Raw genomic sequence first — 17,008 nt, forward strand, 5'->3', positions numbered from 1 at the left:
AAATATTTCATAAATGCAGGGCCTGATTTCTTCCAATGCAGATCTGTGCTGTGGTCTCAGTGTTGCACCTTGAGCATGGAATCTCCTGGGGTTCCCCGTTTTTGGTCTATGTCCTGTAAATCTTTACATGGACATGCTTTTTTATCAGAAAAAAAGTTCAAAAATTCACCTTCATTTCTTTAACACATCTACATCCAAGTCACTTTAAGGTGATAACAACTGTGAGATGGCAGTAAATCATTTTCAAACATTATATCTGTCAATGATAATTGTAAAGATTTATGGCAGTTAGTTGAGTTGCAATGTGAAGTCTTTGATGGCCAATAGTGTAGCATATTTTCAAGGTTAAACTCGCATACAGCAAATAAATGTAATTTGAAGCTGAATTATTGATAAAAGAAATCAAATTTAAGCAAATTCACATTTTGCCATTTAAGGAATGATTTATTAATTTGAAACTTTTTTTATGTCTAAAAACACTGTTTATTATAATAAATGTTGGTAGATAATAAGTAAAAACTAAAGTTAAATGAAATCAAGAACCAGAATAGAAAATTCCACTGTCAGCCAGTTATCCAAACAGTTATTTTTTTATGAGTTACCTGAGCACATGATAGAACATTTTATTTCAGTGTTAGTGTCAAAGGAAAATATGATAGTAAAGTGCACACAATAAAGATAAGGTTTCCAAACTGTTCGAACAAATAAGATTGTCCAATATTTTATTGCTGCTAGTGCACTATGTAAAACAATTCTACTTTGAGCCTTTAAAATGTTGTGTGCTTGCTTTCCATATTTTCGAGGGCAGGGGACACTGTCTCATGCTGTTGTGATTCTGAGTGCAACACTGTGGTCTGACTCATTTTCTTTGAGCACTCAACAGTGTAGTTGAAATAGTGATCACTTTGGCACCTGCCCATATACATGTCTGTCTGTATGTCTGTCCACACTCTGGATAAACCTAAATATCAGTCTTTTATACATGGCTACAAAATAAAATGCAGTCTCAGCAAGAAGGGGGGGGGTATAATAGCATAGTGTTTTGTTCATCCCTTTGATTATTGCGCTTAAGTTATTTTATCATAGAGTCTGCTTATTTACCCAGTATGACTCAAAATTCTGTTTTCATTGAGTAAAGTTTACATGTATATTTTTTTCAGGAAGTAGAGGAAGCACCATCATTCCCTGCTTCGAAAAATGTACATAAGAACTTGTGTAAGGAAAAAGATCCACACAAATTGATTTGATTGTATTTACTTTTTTATTATTAAAATTTACATTTTTGTATTTTTTTGGTTCTTGTTTGATTGTTCTATATAGATACTTTAGTCTTACAGAATATAATCACACTACTAGTATGTAATTAATTAGAATATAGTCACACTAGTGTATAAAATATAGTCACACTAGTGTATAGAATATAGTCACACTAGTGTATAGAATATAATCATACTAGTTTTTAGATAATAATCTTAATAATCAAAGTCATGCCTCATAGAATATAATTACACTAGTCTTATACTAGTCATGTAGAATACTAATATATAAAAAGGTGAAATGCTAAAACTTTGTTATATAAGAACATCAGAATATTAAGTTTAACATTAATTAGGGATGAAAAGTTTGACAGTTTATGGTCACACACACGTGCACACATATATATAATACTATACAATTTCACAACTATTTATCATTAACTCAAATCCTGGAAATATATATCCTTTTGGGGCAGTACAAATTTTTAGTTTTAACTTAAATTTAAATTTAGTTAGTAGCGGTATAGTAGTCAATTTGATCTCCTTTTGACAGTTTTCCCGTGGAAAGAATTGGCTAGCCTGTTCTTTCCCCCTCCAGCTGAAATGTTTCCCCCTGTGGAAAGAATTGGTTAGGTGTTTCTTTCCAGCCTCCAATTGCACTTTTTATACATTAGAACAATTAGCGAAACTAAATTTACAGAAGCATATTAACTTATTTTAAGAAATTAAAAAGAACAAATTCCCTTCTGAAGATGAATATATTTTTAAAATGAACCATATTAAAATAAATATTTATATTAGAACCTACCATGTTAACAAAAAATATATTAATGCACTTTCTTCTTTAGGGTGGTTTATGTTTGTATTACTTTGTTTGCATTTTTATGTATAATTAGAATATAAAATGAGGAAATGAAATTATTTTGTGTTCTCATTTGGAAGAAGTATGTCATAATTTGTCAGTTTTTATTGTCATGTGTAAATAATTTTATTTTATTGAAATTGCTAATTAAACAGAAAACAAAGTTCATAAAGACAAACAATTAAACAATTGAAAATATTGCCAACAAGACTTTCAAAGAGGCCCCAGGTACACAAGGAAAACAAAAACATTCATAATATCAGAAAAAAATATCTGTCTTCAATCTGCCTACAGAAAACAATGTAAAGACAGCTGCAGGAAAATTCAAATCACTTTTGTGAAGCGACTAAAATATAATTCACATAAGACATCCACAGCCCCAAAATTCTCACCGCTGTCTGCATGGGTTCGAGTCACAAATTCAGCTAATGTGGGTATGTAAGAAAGCTTGCCAGTAGCTTCTCGTGGGTCAGTGGTTCTTTCTGCGGTTTTCCCGGGTTCTTCCTCCACCAATAATACTGGCAGCCATGTATAGCCTATCGTGTGCTGGAAAATGGCGTTAAACCCTACAACAACAACAACAGCCCCAAAATTGTATGAGGTGATGGTAATTTCATGTTTAGAGCTATAAGCTTTGCAATTTCAGGAAGTGAAGAGAGCTACAAAATTTGCTGTAATAACATTAACAGGCATATGCACGCAGCGGTTACTAAAAGTTTAGCAACTACCTCATAAACAATGTAAATAAATATTTACAAGACAGTAATATGGCATCAAATACTGTGTGAGCAACTTGTGCAGAGATTATGGATGCAGCATCACTGTTATCCACAGACATTTATGCGTATAGTGCTAGTGGATAAAATTCCAAAGGAGTTAAACAGTATGACTGGTTGAGGTATTCAGCATCCTTTTCCTTGGACACTTTCACGCAGTCTGGAATTTATTTGCAGACCTTGCCAATGTAGTGTTAGGATGCTACAAAGAAGCTTAAAATTGAATTAAAAGTTGTGTTTTATGCTCTTTAAGTGATTTTTGAAATGTTATTAGTCTGAAATTGTAATCGTGAGTAATGTAAAGGCTCATGTGAGATTTAGGTAAGTGAAATTATTATAAGTAAGTATTTAGCAGGTTAAGAAAGTGCATTAATGAAAAGATACCAATTGGTTGTAGTGGGGGAAAGAATCAGCTAGCTTATTCTGTCCCCACACGATTTGTAAAGTGACCCGTTATATGTATGATATTTCACTTGTGGGTCTTAAGTTAATTTCTAAAGAGCCTATTAATGAAAAGAAATTATTTGTTGTTGGGGGAAAGAATGAAAGAACAAGCTAGTCTAAGATGATTCTGCCCCTCCCCCTTATTAGTTAAGTGACCCATTACATATATATTTCACATGTGGGCATTAAGCTTATTCCAAAGACTCCATTAATAAAAAGAAACTAATTGGTTGGTTGGGGGAGGGGCAGAAATAACTGGAGGAGGAAACTAATTGGTTGTAGGAGTGGGGGGAATAACTAGAGGGGGAAAGAATCAGCTAGTCAAATATTTCCCTAGAGATTTAGTAGGGGCAAAGAAATGGCTGTTGGATCGGTTTTGGAGACTGATTTAAAATATAAGAAAAAATTGGTACTGATTTAAATGCCCTTTGAATACTGGTTAGTGATTTTGTCACAGCTATGCAGAATGTAATTCAGACTCACGTGCCAGACAAGATTGTTCAGCTCAGTATAAAACACTAAGTATGGAATAACATCAGAAATGTTTTTTATTTGTTTAAATTTTTTTAAAATCCTATTTCAGTTTGCTCATACACTAGAGAAAGAGGAGTGGGTATTCATGAATTTGAAGACTATTTTTAATTTCGAATTTTCTAATCTTTACATATACTGAGAAAATTGAAAGTTTGTAATTTCTTTTAAATGAGAACATACAATAAGATCTACTGAATAGTTCATATTGACATTAATTGAAAGGATTAGACATCATGCACAATATATAAACATGTTTTTGTTGTCATGATTCAGTCCATCACACTTACTGTATATACTCGTGTATAAGTCCAACTGTAAACAACATTATCCCATAATGCAGAGATAGATCAGGGTCATAGTTGTTTGTTTTAATGATTACTCCTAACAAACTGCATAGACACAGATCTGCCAGCACATTATGCACCAGCACATCTGGTTTGTGCAGTTTGCAGCTGGACCTGTCTTGTAAGCAAGTATATGTGTTAGTTTTGAATGGGTGCTAGGTTATGCACAAAATTCTTGCATGTAATCAGCGGCTTGGTGCTGGTACAACTTGCAACCTTCAAAATCAATCATAAGCCTACCGAATGTATTGCAAGTGTGCTTCAAGGCAAAGTTTTTAAACTCTCTGGTTTTACCTGTACATGCTGTGAAGGTATGGTTGTCAAAAATGTTCAGATGTGTAATTGATAATCAGGTACTTTTTCAGAAATCTGTACAGTAACAAAACTAGAGAGTAACAAAAAGAAGCTTAAGTGTACATTTTGATTTTAGCTTTATCAACTGATTTAGTTAAAACAGGTATGGTATACAAGAAAATCAGTCATGAAATTGATTACACTAGTACCTGTTTAATGTTCTGTACAACAAGAGAGAAATTAAAAGTTTAGGTTACTAATAAACTGAGTAGCAATTTTGGAAAGTGATTTTGAATATAAGAAAAAATGAGTACTGCAATGTTTGTACTGATTGTATTATTCTCTGAACGTTGATTAGTGACTCACAGTTATGTAGGACATAAAAAAACACCATACATTATATTTCATTTCAGTCTCTTGACATCACATACCTGCCATATTCTCAGACAGTGTTGGGGGTTTTGGGGGACTCAAAAAGTGCATTCTGAGGCCCCAGGAGGGTTCATTGCATATGAGCTGAAGAAGCAACATTGTCCAGTACAAAAAGTCTATATAAAATTACTGGAAATTCAAATTTGATAAAAAGGAAAATAATACACATGTTCTTTGAAGTCTTTAATACAACTACAAACAAAAGAAAAGTTGGTAGTCTTAGCATTGTGATCAAGTTGGCAATACAAAGTGAAATGTTCTTCGTTTTAGGTTGTTGTTGTTGTATGGTTTAACGCCATTTTTCAGCACAAGATAGGCTATACATGGCGGCCAGTATAATTGGTGGAGGAAGAACCCTGGAAAACTCCGGGAAGAACCACCGACCCACGAGAAGCTACTGGCAGGCTTTCTCACGTACCCACGTTAGCCGAGCCTGAGGCTCGAACTCACGCAGACAAAGGTGAGATTGCAGTGATCCGTAACGGTGAGCGCTTTAAACCACTCGGCCACTCGGGGCCCCCTCTTCGTTTTAAATCCCATATTAGTTGGCTGATATGTTTAGAGAGAGAGAGAGAGAGAGAGAGAGAGAGAGAGAGTTAGGAGGATTCAGTTTATTGCATAACATTATCCTTTACCAGCTACACCCCTTCTACACATGCCCAGGTGGCTAATTGCATAACATTACCCTTTTCAAGCTACACGCCGTCTACAATTATCCAGGTCGCTAATTGTATAAGTTTACTCTTTACAAGCTACACTCCTTCTACGTATGCCCAGGTCGCTAATTGTATAATTTTACTCTTTACAAGCTACACTCCTTCTACGTATGCCCAGGTGGTTAATTGCGTAACATTACCATTTATAAGTACACCACGTCTATACATTTCCAGGTGGCTAATTGTATAACTACCCTTTACAAGCTACACGACCGCACCGGTGGCCCAGTGGCTAGAGCGTCCGCCTCGGATGCGGGAGGACGTGGGTTCGATCCCTGGTCGAGTCATACCAAATACTTATAAAAATGGTACTAACAGCTACCTCGCTTGGCGCTCAGCATTAAGAGGTTAGTGTTAGGACTGGTCGGACTGGTGTCCGGATAATGTAAATGTCTGCGGCATGGTACCCCAGTGCTAGACATAACCATAAACTGTTGTTGTAGGGTTTAACGCCATTTTTCAGCACAAGATAGGCTATACATGGCGGCCAGTATAAATGAACCCTGAAAATCCCAGAAAGTACCACCGACCCACGAGAAGCTACTGGCAAGCTTTCTCACATAACCACATTAACTGAATCCGAGACTCCAACCCATGCAGTCAAGGTGAGATGGCAGTGATCCGTAACGGTGAGCGCTTTAGACCATTCTGCCACTCGGGGTCATCCATAAACTATCACACTGCAGACATCGTAGCGATCTGACTGAAAAATTGTTATAGCTACGTTAAAAATCCAACACACACACACGCTACAGCCCTAATACACCTGTATAGGTGGCTAAGATATATAAGACTACCCTTTACAGACCTCACACCCTCTACACAGATATCGTTGCTTCTTGTGCTTAGTAATTTAGTAACATATTTAATAATGCTACAGAGAAACGGAAAGGGAGATACCTGCATGTATGTTGATGAGAAATTGTGTCCGTATTTCATTGTTCCTGATAATATAAGAATATCCAAACCACAGTGTTAACATTGGTGAAACAGATTAATCATTATTCAGTATAGAACGGCAACAAGTCTTCAGTTACACCCATACCACTAAATTTTATTATATACAGTGAGAAGTACAAAGATACAGTTTAAATAATATAACAAATGATTTTGGGAATAATGTTTTTAATTTCATGAGAGCAAGAAAGAAATAGATTTAGTATTTAAACAAATTCAGTAAACAATCTTAATATTGTATACCAAAGATGACCTCATTACCTGATTATGACCGTAAGGTACCTGTGAAAATCAGGTATGATCATATATAATCGTATGCAAGTCAAGTTGAATTTCAAACCGCCTAGATCAGCTGTCACGAATATGCTGGCAGATGTGGATCACGAGTAATCTTTCGAACAAACAACATCGACCCATATCTGCCGGCCAGTCGTGCGCCAGCAGACCAGGGTATATGTCGCTTGCAGTTGAACTTTGCTTTAAATGAAATACTCAGGTGCCATGTAATCTGCATATTCTAAAAAAGTAAATATTTAAAGCCAAATTTAAAAGAATACACACAAGTCCTGGTGCTGAACACTACTGAAAGTTATAGAAGTTTATTCCATTTTTCATTCAGGTTGTTTTCAGTAAAGAAAATTAATCCATTTGTGGGGAAGAAAACTGGATTTTGTCATTTAAAAAAAAATTCCACAGTGTTCTTATTAATATATTCATAAAAAACACAGATCTACATCACTGCATATTATTATCTGTTTTAAAACATTATTTCTTTGGCATGCATTACACGAAGTAAAAGTTATTATAAATATCTAAGAATTCTAGGAATCTATCGTGATTGTTAATTGTGTCTCTTTAAGAAAACACACTAGCACTAAAATATTTGCATAGAGCTAAATATATAAATATAAACTTGAATATAAAATCATATGAATAAAAAAACACGTTTGTCCACAGTCTTGCAGGCAGTACCTTAATACATATTTCAGTAGTATTTTGCCACGGTACTTTCTGCCAATAATCCTGCCCATGATTATATTTCTACACATCAGGGGAATGCATTTTATTGTAAGTAATGACGAAATTAATGCATGTACAGGATCGGTTTAAATAGTCTTTGCAAAGACAATATATGGTACTAGGACAAAATATTACGGACAAAATGGTATGGGACAAAATGGTACTAGGATTAAATGGTATAGACAAAATGGTACGACTATAATTAATACGAAATGTAAAAAAACAAACAAACAGACAAATTGATTTTTGAAAGCAAGGAAGAGCATGAAAGCGTGACACAAAGACTAGATCAAGTTATTCCTAGGCTTCATGGTAAATGCTTAATTTCAATGCCAGAAAGCCAGTTTGATGATGGTCATCATAAAGTTAATTTTATTTGATTTAAAAATGAGACCAACATAAACTCTATCTCAGATGATATGAATAATCATTGTCCATTAGTTTATGTATGAGTTGAATGCACAGGTACATTGTCATAAATTGCTTTTAAGTAATGGAAGACTGATTTTGTTGATTCAGAATTGTTGCGAATGTTTTCAGTCATTAAAATTGCATTTAATTACTATTTGTTATCGTTGCATTTTGTAGATTCGGCATAAGTTATTTGCAGTTTCATTTGAGTTTTTTAATAAAATACAATTTACATTTCCGAAGTTACACGAATTTAATAAAATTCATTTGTATTGGTTTCTTTTCCAATTAGTTTATGGATGCGTGAATATTTTAATATAATAATAAAATTTAAATTTTATTATGATTTTATGTAATTAATATTCTCATTAGCAAGCGAAATTCTAATATATGTACCATATGTCCCATTTCATTTTGTATGCAACATTTTATCCATACCATTTTGTCTATACCATTTAATCCTAGTACCATTTTGTCCAATACCATTTTGTCCGTACCATTTTATCCATACCAATTTGTCCAATACCATTACGTCCGCTACCATTTTGTCCGGCCACCCAATATATCAGTGAGAAATAATAAATAAATACGACAAGATCAGGAGAGATTTTAATTTCTGCTGTCAGTATTTTAACCAGAATCCTAGAGATTTATTTTAATTTCTGCTGTCAGTATTTTAACCAGAATCCTAGAGATTTATTTTATAATGTTGTTGGGAGTAATTAAAGTAAACTTAACAAGTTAAGGTTTTATTCTACAATGTTGAAACTTATTTTCTGTCCAAATACGGTAAACGCTTTTGCAATGAAATGATCAAGAAAGATATATTCTGCCAAAGCTCCAATTAAGAAGTGGATTGTAAAGTATTGCATGTACTCGCTTAAAAGTCGAACCCAACTGCAAACAAGATATTATCTGATTTGATGTAGAGTAAATCCACCTACATATCAATGTTTATGTTGTACGTTGTCCTTATTACTCTCAATAAACTGCACAGACACGTGTCAATCTTCGCATTAAGCGACGGTAGATCTGGGTCTTGCAGTTGGACTCGTCGTATAAGCGAGTAAATATTATAGGTGATGTCAACGAATTTACTGAAGCCGTTCAATTTCATAATAACCTAGTTAATTAACGGCTCTTAAACTAATTGTAAGACTGTGGGGATGATGGAAACGTCATCAAACAGGTGTTAATATTATTTGTTTCTACGAGATTATTGTTCATACCGATTTATGTAGGGCATTGTTTAAAGTGTTTTTAATAGTTGCAGTTGTATACTAGTTCAGTTTCCCTATTACCTTTTTATAGCCAGTTTCACTAGTTACCATTTATAATAATATGATGTATTTATTTGTGGGCACGCCCTCAACCATTAACTATAATAAGTTACAGGCCTTGGTGATGTATGATTTTACAAGCTTCTTTTGATCTTTGACTAGACATGATCACTAGGGAGCATCTATCCTGGCAAGCCACATGCCAAAAGCCCGCTGCGCGTTCTTCTCACCTGTCGCTGCCTGCCTAATCTCGTTAATAGTATAAACCTGCAAGTACAATTTTTATTGGAACCAATCATTGCAAGTAAAGGTTTCAAGGATTGTTGACCTAACATGACCTTTCACGCTGACTTAATAAGCCAATCACATTTTCTTTTCCAAACACAGTCACTGATCAGTCGATAAGAGGTCACATTCTTTGACTTATGATTGCTTATTTCATCAGATTGAAGATGTATTTTGTTTACGCATATTCGTGAGAAACTCCGAAATCGTAACATTGGCAGTTATGAGTGAAAAGAATGTACAACAATTTCGCATGTAGCTTGCGACAATTGGGAGGAACCTACTGTAAATATTCTGTTAATTGATGCTTCTTATTGTACAGCACATATCATTTTCTGACAACGACCCTGATTTAGTCAAAATTTTCGCGTTGCTTCTTCTTCTTAACTCTCTTTCCAGGACCCCCATGTTTAATATGCATGAACAGAAACTTAGCACGGCAGCCATAGCGAAGCTCCATGTGAAGCAGTGTAAACCATAGCAAGAGGTTTCACCCTCCTTTGTAATACTGCTGTCGTAAATCCATCCGTATGCCTTCTGGATGGCTAATCCCCCAAACGCATTCCCAAGCATCACGCTTCCCCAGTTCCGACCAAAGTATTTCATACCGTAGTACTCGCTAAGCATGGTCGGTGTAAGACACCAAAGAGCGCCATTTGGCATTCCGATACCGACTAAGGATATATACAAGACTACAATATTGTCTGCGAAAAATATGCAGATTACCAGGATTATGGTTTGCAGTATGTTGAATGCGAAAAGAACGCCGATCCTCGGAACTTTGTGTACGATTGCGTCCGACAAAAATCCGACAATGAATTTAGAAACTACTTGGAAAATAGGATTAAGTGTAGTGAACATCGTGCTGTAATGTTCAAGATCGAAGGATTTAAGGTACGCTGTTATGTTAATATTGTACATTAGCTGGAGCCCAGCACAAAATATATAAGCCCAGAAGATGAATTGAAAACTGAATTTCCGTAACAGCTTTAAGCCTGTTATGTTCTCATTAGAGCTGTACGTGGTCAGCTCCTCTGTCTCCACTTCATCCACGTCAGTTTTGGACTTTTCTTCTTCTTCTTCTTCTTCGTACCCATAATGCTTTAAGGAAAGGACCCCAAGCCCTGCTATTACAGCAAACAGGATGGCAGACATGAGGTAAAATCCCTTAAGGTCCTGATTTTGTTCATCTGTCTCGTGACCATTCTTGAAGCTGACCCCGTAGATGAGGGCAATGAGAGCGGGTCCCGCACTGAAGGAAGCGTCCAGAAGGCCAATAATTTTACCTCGATGTTTGGGATGAAAGTTTTCCATGTTGGTTGTTAATGATGATATATATAGGAACACTGAACCAAAACCTAAAGGGTTAAGAAAAAGTATTCGATGAAATAAATTTATTTTGAGAAAACAAAGTGCCATTTTAATTCAAAAGTTATGTTCTCCATTTGTTATTAAACAATTTTATATATAAGATATTTGATTGTTTAACATTCAAATTTCGCCTTTTCTGAGACGTTTCAGTGGAAGTCACCAGCAAGATACGTTATGTGATATTTTTGGTATGTTCCAATTATTTCGAATCTTCTCACTTAAAATTGTTTTAAAAATATTGGTAAATGATTTTATCTTCATATTTGGAAGTTCGGTCATCTTGCGGATGCTCTGAAGATATAATAGTAATATTTTTTTTAACAATAAAATGCAGCACGGAAGTTTTTACAAAATTACACTTTTGTAAGTAAAATTAATAGTCGAAACACGAACGACCCAAACATTTCTACCGATCTGACGGTTTTTCGACTACTCCAACCAGTTACGTGTTTATTGTGTTAAATATGTGTATGTTTATTGTGTTAAAAATGTGTATGTTTATTGTGTTAATGATGTGTATGTTCATCGTGTTAAAGATGTGTATGTTTATGGTGTGAAATATGTGTGTTTAACCTCCTCAATCTCGTCACATTCTCTGCCAATATAAATTTTAAAAAATGTACTATCCATCGGATGAGATAATGTTTACCTTTTTGAATGTTGAGGGCATGAATAGCAAAGCAAGTGAAAATTGTTATCAACGTTAATCTTAGAAAAAATTTTTCGTAATACGAAACACGATGAAAAGTGCAAGTGCACAGGTTTTGAATATCTTTACCTGTTTGTGTCTTTAAATCTGTTTATCCGGCTCTGCGTATGTATGTATGCATGTATGTATGTATGTATGTATCTATGTATGTATGTATGTATGTATGTATGTACCTCCGACAAACCAGTAGATATACTGAAGATAGCTATGATCGTGGTAAAACTCCTTCATAAGCGTTGTACTCCATAGCAGAATAAACCCGAGCGTACTGATCAGAAGCCCTACAAATGACGTCCATCTTGGACCGAATCTCTCAAACAGGAATCCCGCTGGAAATCCCACTGATATCCCGAAGTTTCCCAGAGAGGCAAACATCTCGACTACAAAATTGTTTTAAAAAGTTATTTTCGTTAATAGAAAAATACAGTCTGGTCCTGTTTATCCAACTTCTTATTCTAACTCTATGACTATCCGATACCATTCATGCAGGTTGTTCAAATTTGATCTGAGTATCCATCAGTTGCACGAGTTCGACTTTTCTGATGGAACTTGCCCACATATTACTCCTCCAGTTGGCATGTACGTATTCTGGGATTTTATTTGCTCTGTTAAGGATATCTGGCTCGTGAGCAAAGATTCTACAACAGAGAACCAGCCTACAAATCCCAAAGTGCATTCATGCCATCTCGCGATAGCAACGTGTGGTAAGCGAGGTTCATAGTATAAAATCAACGTTATGATAAAGATGAAATGGTGCTTTACGGAACGCCGGTATTACTAAAGCCACCTTGTACCGACAGTGGTAATGTAAAATGAAAAAGTATTAAAAATACAGTTAAAATATAAATAGTTGACATTACATATACAGAATGGATATTAATCTGCAGAAGCCACTTACATTGCTTCAGTCATATTTACCCTTGCAATTTATACCCCAAAATCGACTTGTTTCTTCCTTATTCCTAGCGCAAGCCATACACAAAGTTTGATGACAGTAGAAGATGATACAGAAAAGCGTTTTTCTTTGAGCTACAACGACTATGAATGTTATACATTTTACCCAGAAAATGACGGGCTTCTTACCTTCCTAAAGCGCAAATCATCTGGAGAGTTTGGTAACTGTAGATGGTGGAAAACTCGAGTTATTGTGCAGAAACCATTTTCCGTCTTTCGGTGTTAGCCATTTACAACACGTGGTAACATTAGATGATTAATAACTAGAGTTATTTTGTAGAAAGTAAATTAGTAAGAAACAGACGGATGGACATACTCCATAACATAATAACTCTCCGCCTTATAACTGTTAACTTCGGTATCCAGCGACCTTTCTTACAAAATGTGCCACGAATGACAAGCCATATAAATATTGTTACTTAAAGGCAACAAAATCAATGCATTCCATCAAAATCTCTGACAGGAAGTGCACTTTGGCGGAGCTCACGCCACCCCATTCAAACAGTACGAATAAGACGTATATAACGTAGTCTACACAGAACAGCCTCGTCTCCGCAAACCGATTGGAAGCGGAACACCAAAATCACCAAGTGGTTGTATGAGTGTGCAATGTTTCATCATCATCATCCCAAGTGCTTTGTCATGTTTCTGGGTATATCTTGTGATAAAGTATTGAAAAACCAGTTAAAAAAACGCTGAAATGTGTGATTGACAGGTTCAAAACCGACATAGGAACATTATCAATAGATAGCAGACTGAAAACGAGATAATGAGAAATGTCTTTCTATTCCACCTGCAATATTAATGCATTTTTATTTTGTCGGTTGTGCAAGGAATGTGAGTAAAGAGTCCGAAAATATAATGAATCGACTGTGTTGAGACTTTTCTCTGTAGCTAGGATGATTTCCCTTCCTTGTGCGTTCTGAGATGTTTGTTTTATCGGAGAGCCGGCATTTGATCCCACCACGACATACTATGAAATATGTAGCGTCCTGTCCCTGTCCTTTGATCAGTAAAACATATAGGGTTTTAAACACTGTATTGATTTTTGGTCGCCAAACCTTTGGTTCTGGAAGGATTTGAAGCCGTGTTGAATTTCTTAATTTTGATGCGATCGTAAATAATTTTTGAGAGTCTCCAGTAAGTCTACGAGGTATGTAATTTATTGCAATATATGGAGTTTTGAATATAGGATTCTTCCAAATTTTGAACGAAATCGGAGTCTGAATGTTAAGAAAATGTTTTTTCTTCAAATGTATCATGATAAAATACCCAAGTTTATACTGGATTTGATAGACTGGAATATGACAGACTGAAGAGAGTGTGGTGGATCGTAACCATAGTATTGATTAATTGTTTTAGCATTCAGACTTTGTATAGACAAAGTTCTAAATGTACGTAGGCATAAACGCAAATCTTGATTTTTAAGAGGATCGATCATTTGAAGGGAAGATTAACGTACTGATGATCCATGCACAGTCAAATATATCATAGTCTGAACTTAAGTGGGCTCCATAAGGGTAAGCAAAGCATTTAGGTCATCGTTCCAATCTGTAACGGCTACAATTTGTAGCAAGTTGTAAGCTTTCCTACCTTTAGCTTTTTATGTGGCATGGTAATTTTCCAAGCCATTCCATAGGATTCTGATGTATCAATGCAGAAGAGGCCCAGTTTCCTAAGATCAAATGTATGCTTCTGTCATACCCACAACATACACACATGTAAATAGGGGAATGGAAGGGAGGTAATTCTTGATAAAGTTTGCGGTTAATTTTCAGACTTTTTCTCTTTATCATCAACAATTTCTTTAATAACGAATTAATGTTTTACTTAATGAAATTGTAGAGAGACAACGACTTTATTTGTCCCGAAACTTTCTTAACATTAAAGTACAAATCGATCAGTGAAAACAATATATTTCACTTGCTTTCAAAAGAATGTTATATATATATATATATATATATCTATATATATATATATATATATATATATATATATATATATATATATATATATATATATATATATATATATATATATATAATGCAGTTGAGAAGGTTTACGCCTTTGTCTCCCTGTAAACCAATATCAGTCGAAACAAAAATTAACTAACTCAACTTGCCATCATTGAATATTTCATTAATTGTTCTCCAGTCTGACATAGCTGTAACTGCATTAGAAATAATTTTTGAATAACAATTGCAATCATCATTTAGCAAGTTAAATATGAGTGTGTGTGTGTGTCTTTTTAAATCTGTTTTTCCCCCTTTAATTCCAATGATTACAAGGAAGATTTCGTATACTGCTATTTTTCCTCAGATATAAATTATTGTTTTAATATTTTGTATAGTATGCCAAATATTTATAGTGACAGACTGAATAAAATACAAACTCGCAGGATGCTAATTGATTTAAACTGTCTTTACCACACTCAGGGTTCATATTCGCAACCAGCTCAGTGATCTCAGTATTTCAGAATAAACTAATATACAGTACATGCCGTTAAATGTCGAAGATCGTACATGGCTTGGTTCCCAAACACTTAACAAACCAATTCACCTTAATGTTCTTTATCATTAGCTTCAAAACTTATATCTTCTCGTCTGTATGCTTGCATTTTCTATATAATGGCTGACATCACATCAGTCTGCACCTTCAATACAGTATATATCGTGCCGAGCAAATGGGCACTAATTACCTTTCCCAAGGACCTGGCTGGTCTGCTTTGGTATCGAACCCACGACCTTTGCTCGTCCAATACACTCGCAAGCGAACTGGCCTACTCGGGTATCGAACTCGCGACTCCTTTCCTGGGCATGAAACGAAGGAATTTCAACTATATGTGCAAACCGCAAGTGTTTGGACTTTTTAAGAAAAAATTGTTCAGTATCACAGATATTTAAGATATTCACTTTAATGTTTATATTCAGTGATACTTGGTATATTGTGTTTTTATCCAGTATTAACTGGTGTATAGTGCTTTTAATTGTTATGCATGCTTGTTTGTATGATATGTTTCATGCGTAACAATCCCTTTAAAACTTGCTGTCTGTATGCTTGCATTTTCTAATATAAATCTGTATCACATTGCATTATTTAAGTGTTTCATGTTACTGTTATATTTTGATTGTAGCTTATTTATCTTTGTCCCCTAAGTTGCAGAATTTGTCTACATATTTGTCCATTGTGTTCTTCTTCATGTACCCTTGATGGCTCAGATATGTAGAATACATCATATTAGCCCTCTCACATATAACTAGAGCCGACTAATGTAGGCTGAAGTTGCAGTACCTCAGTGGTAAGGGTGCTGGACTCGTCACCGGAACGGTGAGGGTTCGAATCTTACTATTTAGATGAATTCTTGTGGGTAACTATGGTTCGCTACAACGGCGCAATCCTTGGACGCACTTTACTCTTATAGCATATGTACTATGTAACCTACTGTAATACACCGAACCAGTTAAACCCTTAATTTTAAGGTGCGTGTATATTTGCGCATAAATCGAGTCTAACTGCAAACAACACAGTCCTTGATCTGCCATCGACTATTGCTTATGTACATTAGGATATGTTGTTTGTTGACTGATTACTCATAACGAACTGAATAATTCTCTTCACAAATAGTTTCAAGTCTTTAAGTAGAATACGTTTAGTTTAGTTTCCACTGATGCAAATGGTACTCCAAAGAATCAGCAAACGAGAGAGAGAGCGAGAGAGAGAGAGAGAGAGAGAGAGAGACCTTGCTATGTCAGATTGTTGTGTTTGCCCTGTAGGTCCATAATTTAAATCTTACGAATGTCGTGTGCAAGGCGCATTCATTATGGGCGCTTGAAATATTTTTTTTTTTAAAAACTCGATAAGTTACTAGAAATTTATTTTAACTTAGAAAAATAAAACAGAGATATACCCGATCAGTGAGAATCTCAGGATATACTTACTATCTGACTGTGTGTAGTTAAATGTAGCTTTTACAGCATTGGCATAAGCCCCAAATGCGTACACGGACCCAGCAATCGCCATACCCAGGCATCCTACGATCATAGCGGTGATTCGCAAAACCAGGGTCCTTGATATCTTCATTTTCTTTGTTCAGTTATCCTTGATTATGATGTTGTAAATATATAACTATTAGATATTTCCTTTGTTTTGTTGTGACTAATTAAAATCCTCTGGGTACTTATCTGCTAGCCTGTGTATCAACTAAAAGATTAGAAGTCACGAGAAAGAAGTGCTGTCATACCAAAGTAGTTATGGAGGAAGTATGGCCCCATTGGAAATTTACATTACGATAAACAAAATTGAGCGGGTACAGTGACCTATCGGAATTTAGAATTATGTATGGTGCAATGTGACCTACAGGGTC

The 17,008-nt window shown here is 35.2% G+C and overlaps 2 protein-coding genes across 8 annotated transcripts in view; one reads left to right on the plus strand and one right to left on the minus strand.

The window, feature by feature from the left end:
- Positions 1 to 1,287, plus strand: part of LOC149781962 (phosphatidylinositol N-acetylglucosaminyltransferase subunit A-like) — a 52,901-nt gene extending 51,614 nt beyond the window's left edge. For all 7 annotated transcript variants that reach the window (XM_089936144.1, XM_089936148.1, XM_089936146.1 and 4 more), the window contains one exon: positions 1,161 to 1,287. In XM_089936144.1, coding sequence (XP_089792270.1) covers positions 1,161 to 1,247 — 87 coding nt within the window. In that variant the 3' untranslated portion in view covers positions 1,248 to 1,287. The remainder of the gene's footprint in view (positions 1 to 1,160) is intronic.
- Positions 1,288 to 5,057: 3,770 nt separating this feature from the next.
- Positions 5,058 to 16,808, minus strand: LOC149781963 (uncharacterized). Its single transcript, XM_089936143.1, has 3 exons — positions 16,584 to 16,808; positions 11,865 to 12,071; positions 5,058 to 10,969 (listed from the first exon to the last, which is right to left on the minus strand). The coding sequence occupies exons 1-3, from the start codon at positions 16,723 to 16,725 to the stop codon at positions 9,909 to 9,911; spliced, it is 1,410 nt and encodes a 469-aa protein (XP_089792269.1). The 5' UTR covers positions 16,726 to 16,808; the 3' UTR covers positions 5,058 to 9,908.
- Between the last annotated feature and the right edge of the window lie 200 nt (positions 16,809 to 17,008).

The sequence above is a fragment of the Sinohyriopsis cumingii genome, chromosome 15 (genome assembly GCF_028554795.1).
Source record: "Sinohyriopsis cumingii isolate HCF-2022 chromosome 15, ASM2855479v2, whole genome shotgun sequence".
NCBI classification, from domain to species: Eukaryota; Metazoa; Mollusca; class Bivalvia; order Unionida; family Unionidae; genus Sinohyriopsis; species Sinohyriopsis cumingii.

Excerpts from the sequence above, each read along its gene's own strand:
- LOC149781963 (XM_089936143.1), bottom strand. The coding sequence starts at position 16,725 with ATGAAGATATCAAGGACCCTGGTTTTGCGAATCACCGCTATGATCGTA. Across the intron at positions 12,072-16,583 it reads TAACTACACACAGTCAGATA|TCGAGATGTTTGCCTCTCTG; the intron begins GTAAGTATATCC and ends ACAATTTTGTAG. Across the intron at positions 10,970-11,864 it reads TATCTACTGGTTTGTCGGAG|GTTTTGGTTCAGTGTTCCTA; the intron begins GTACATACATAC and ends TTAACCCTTTAG.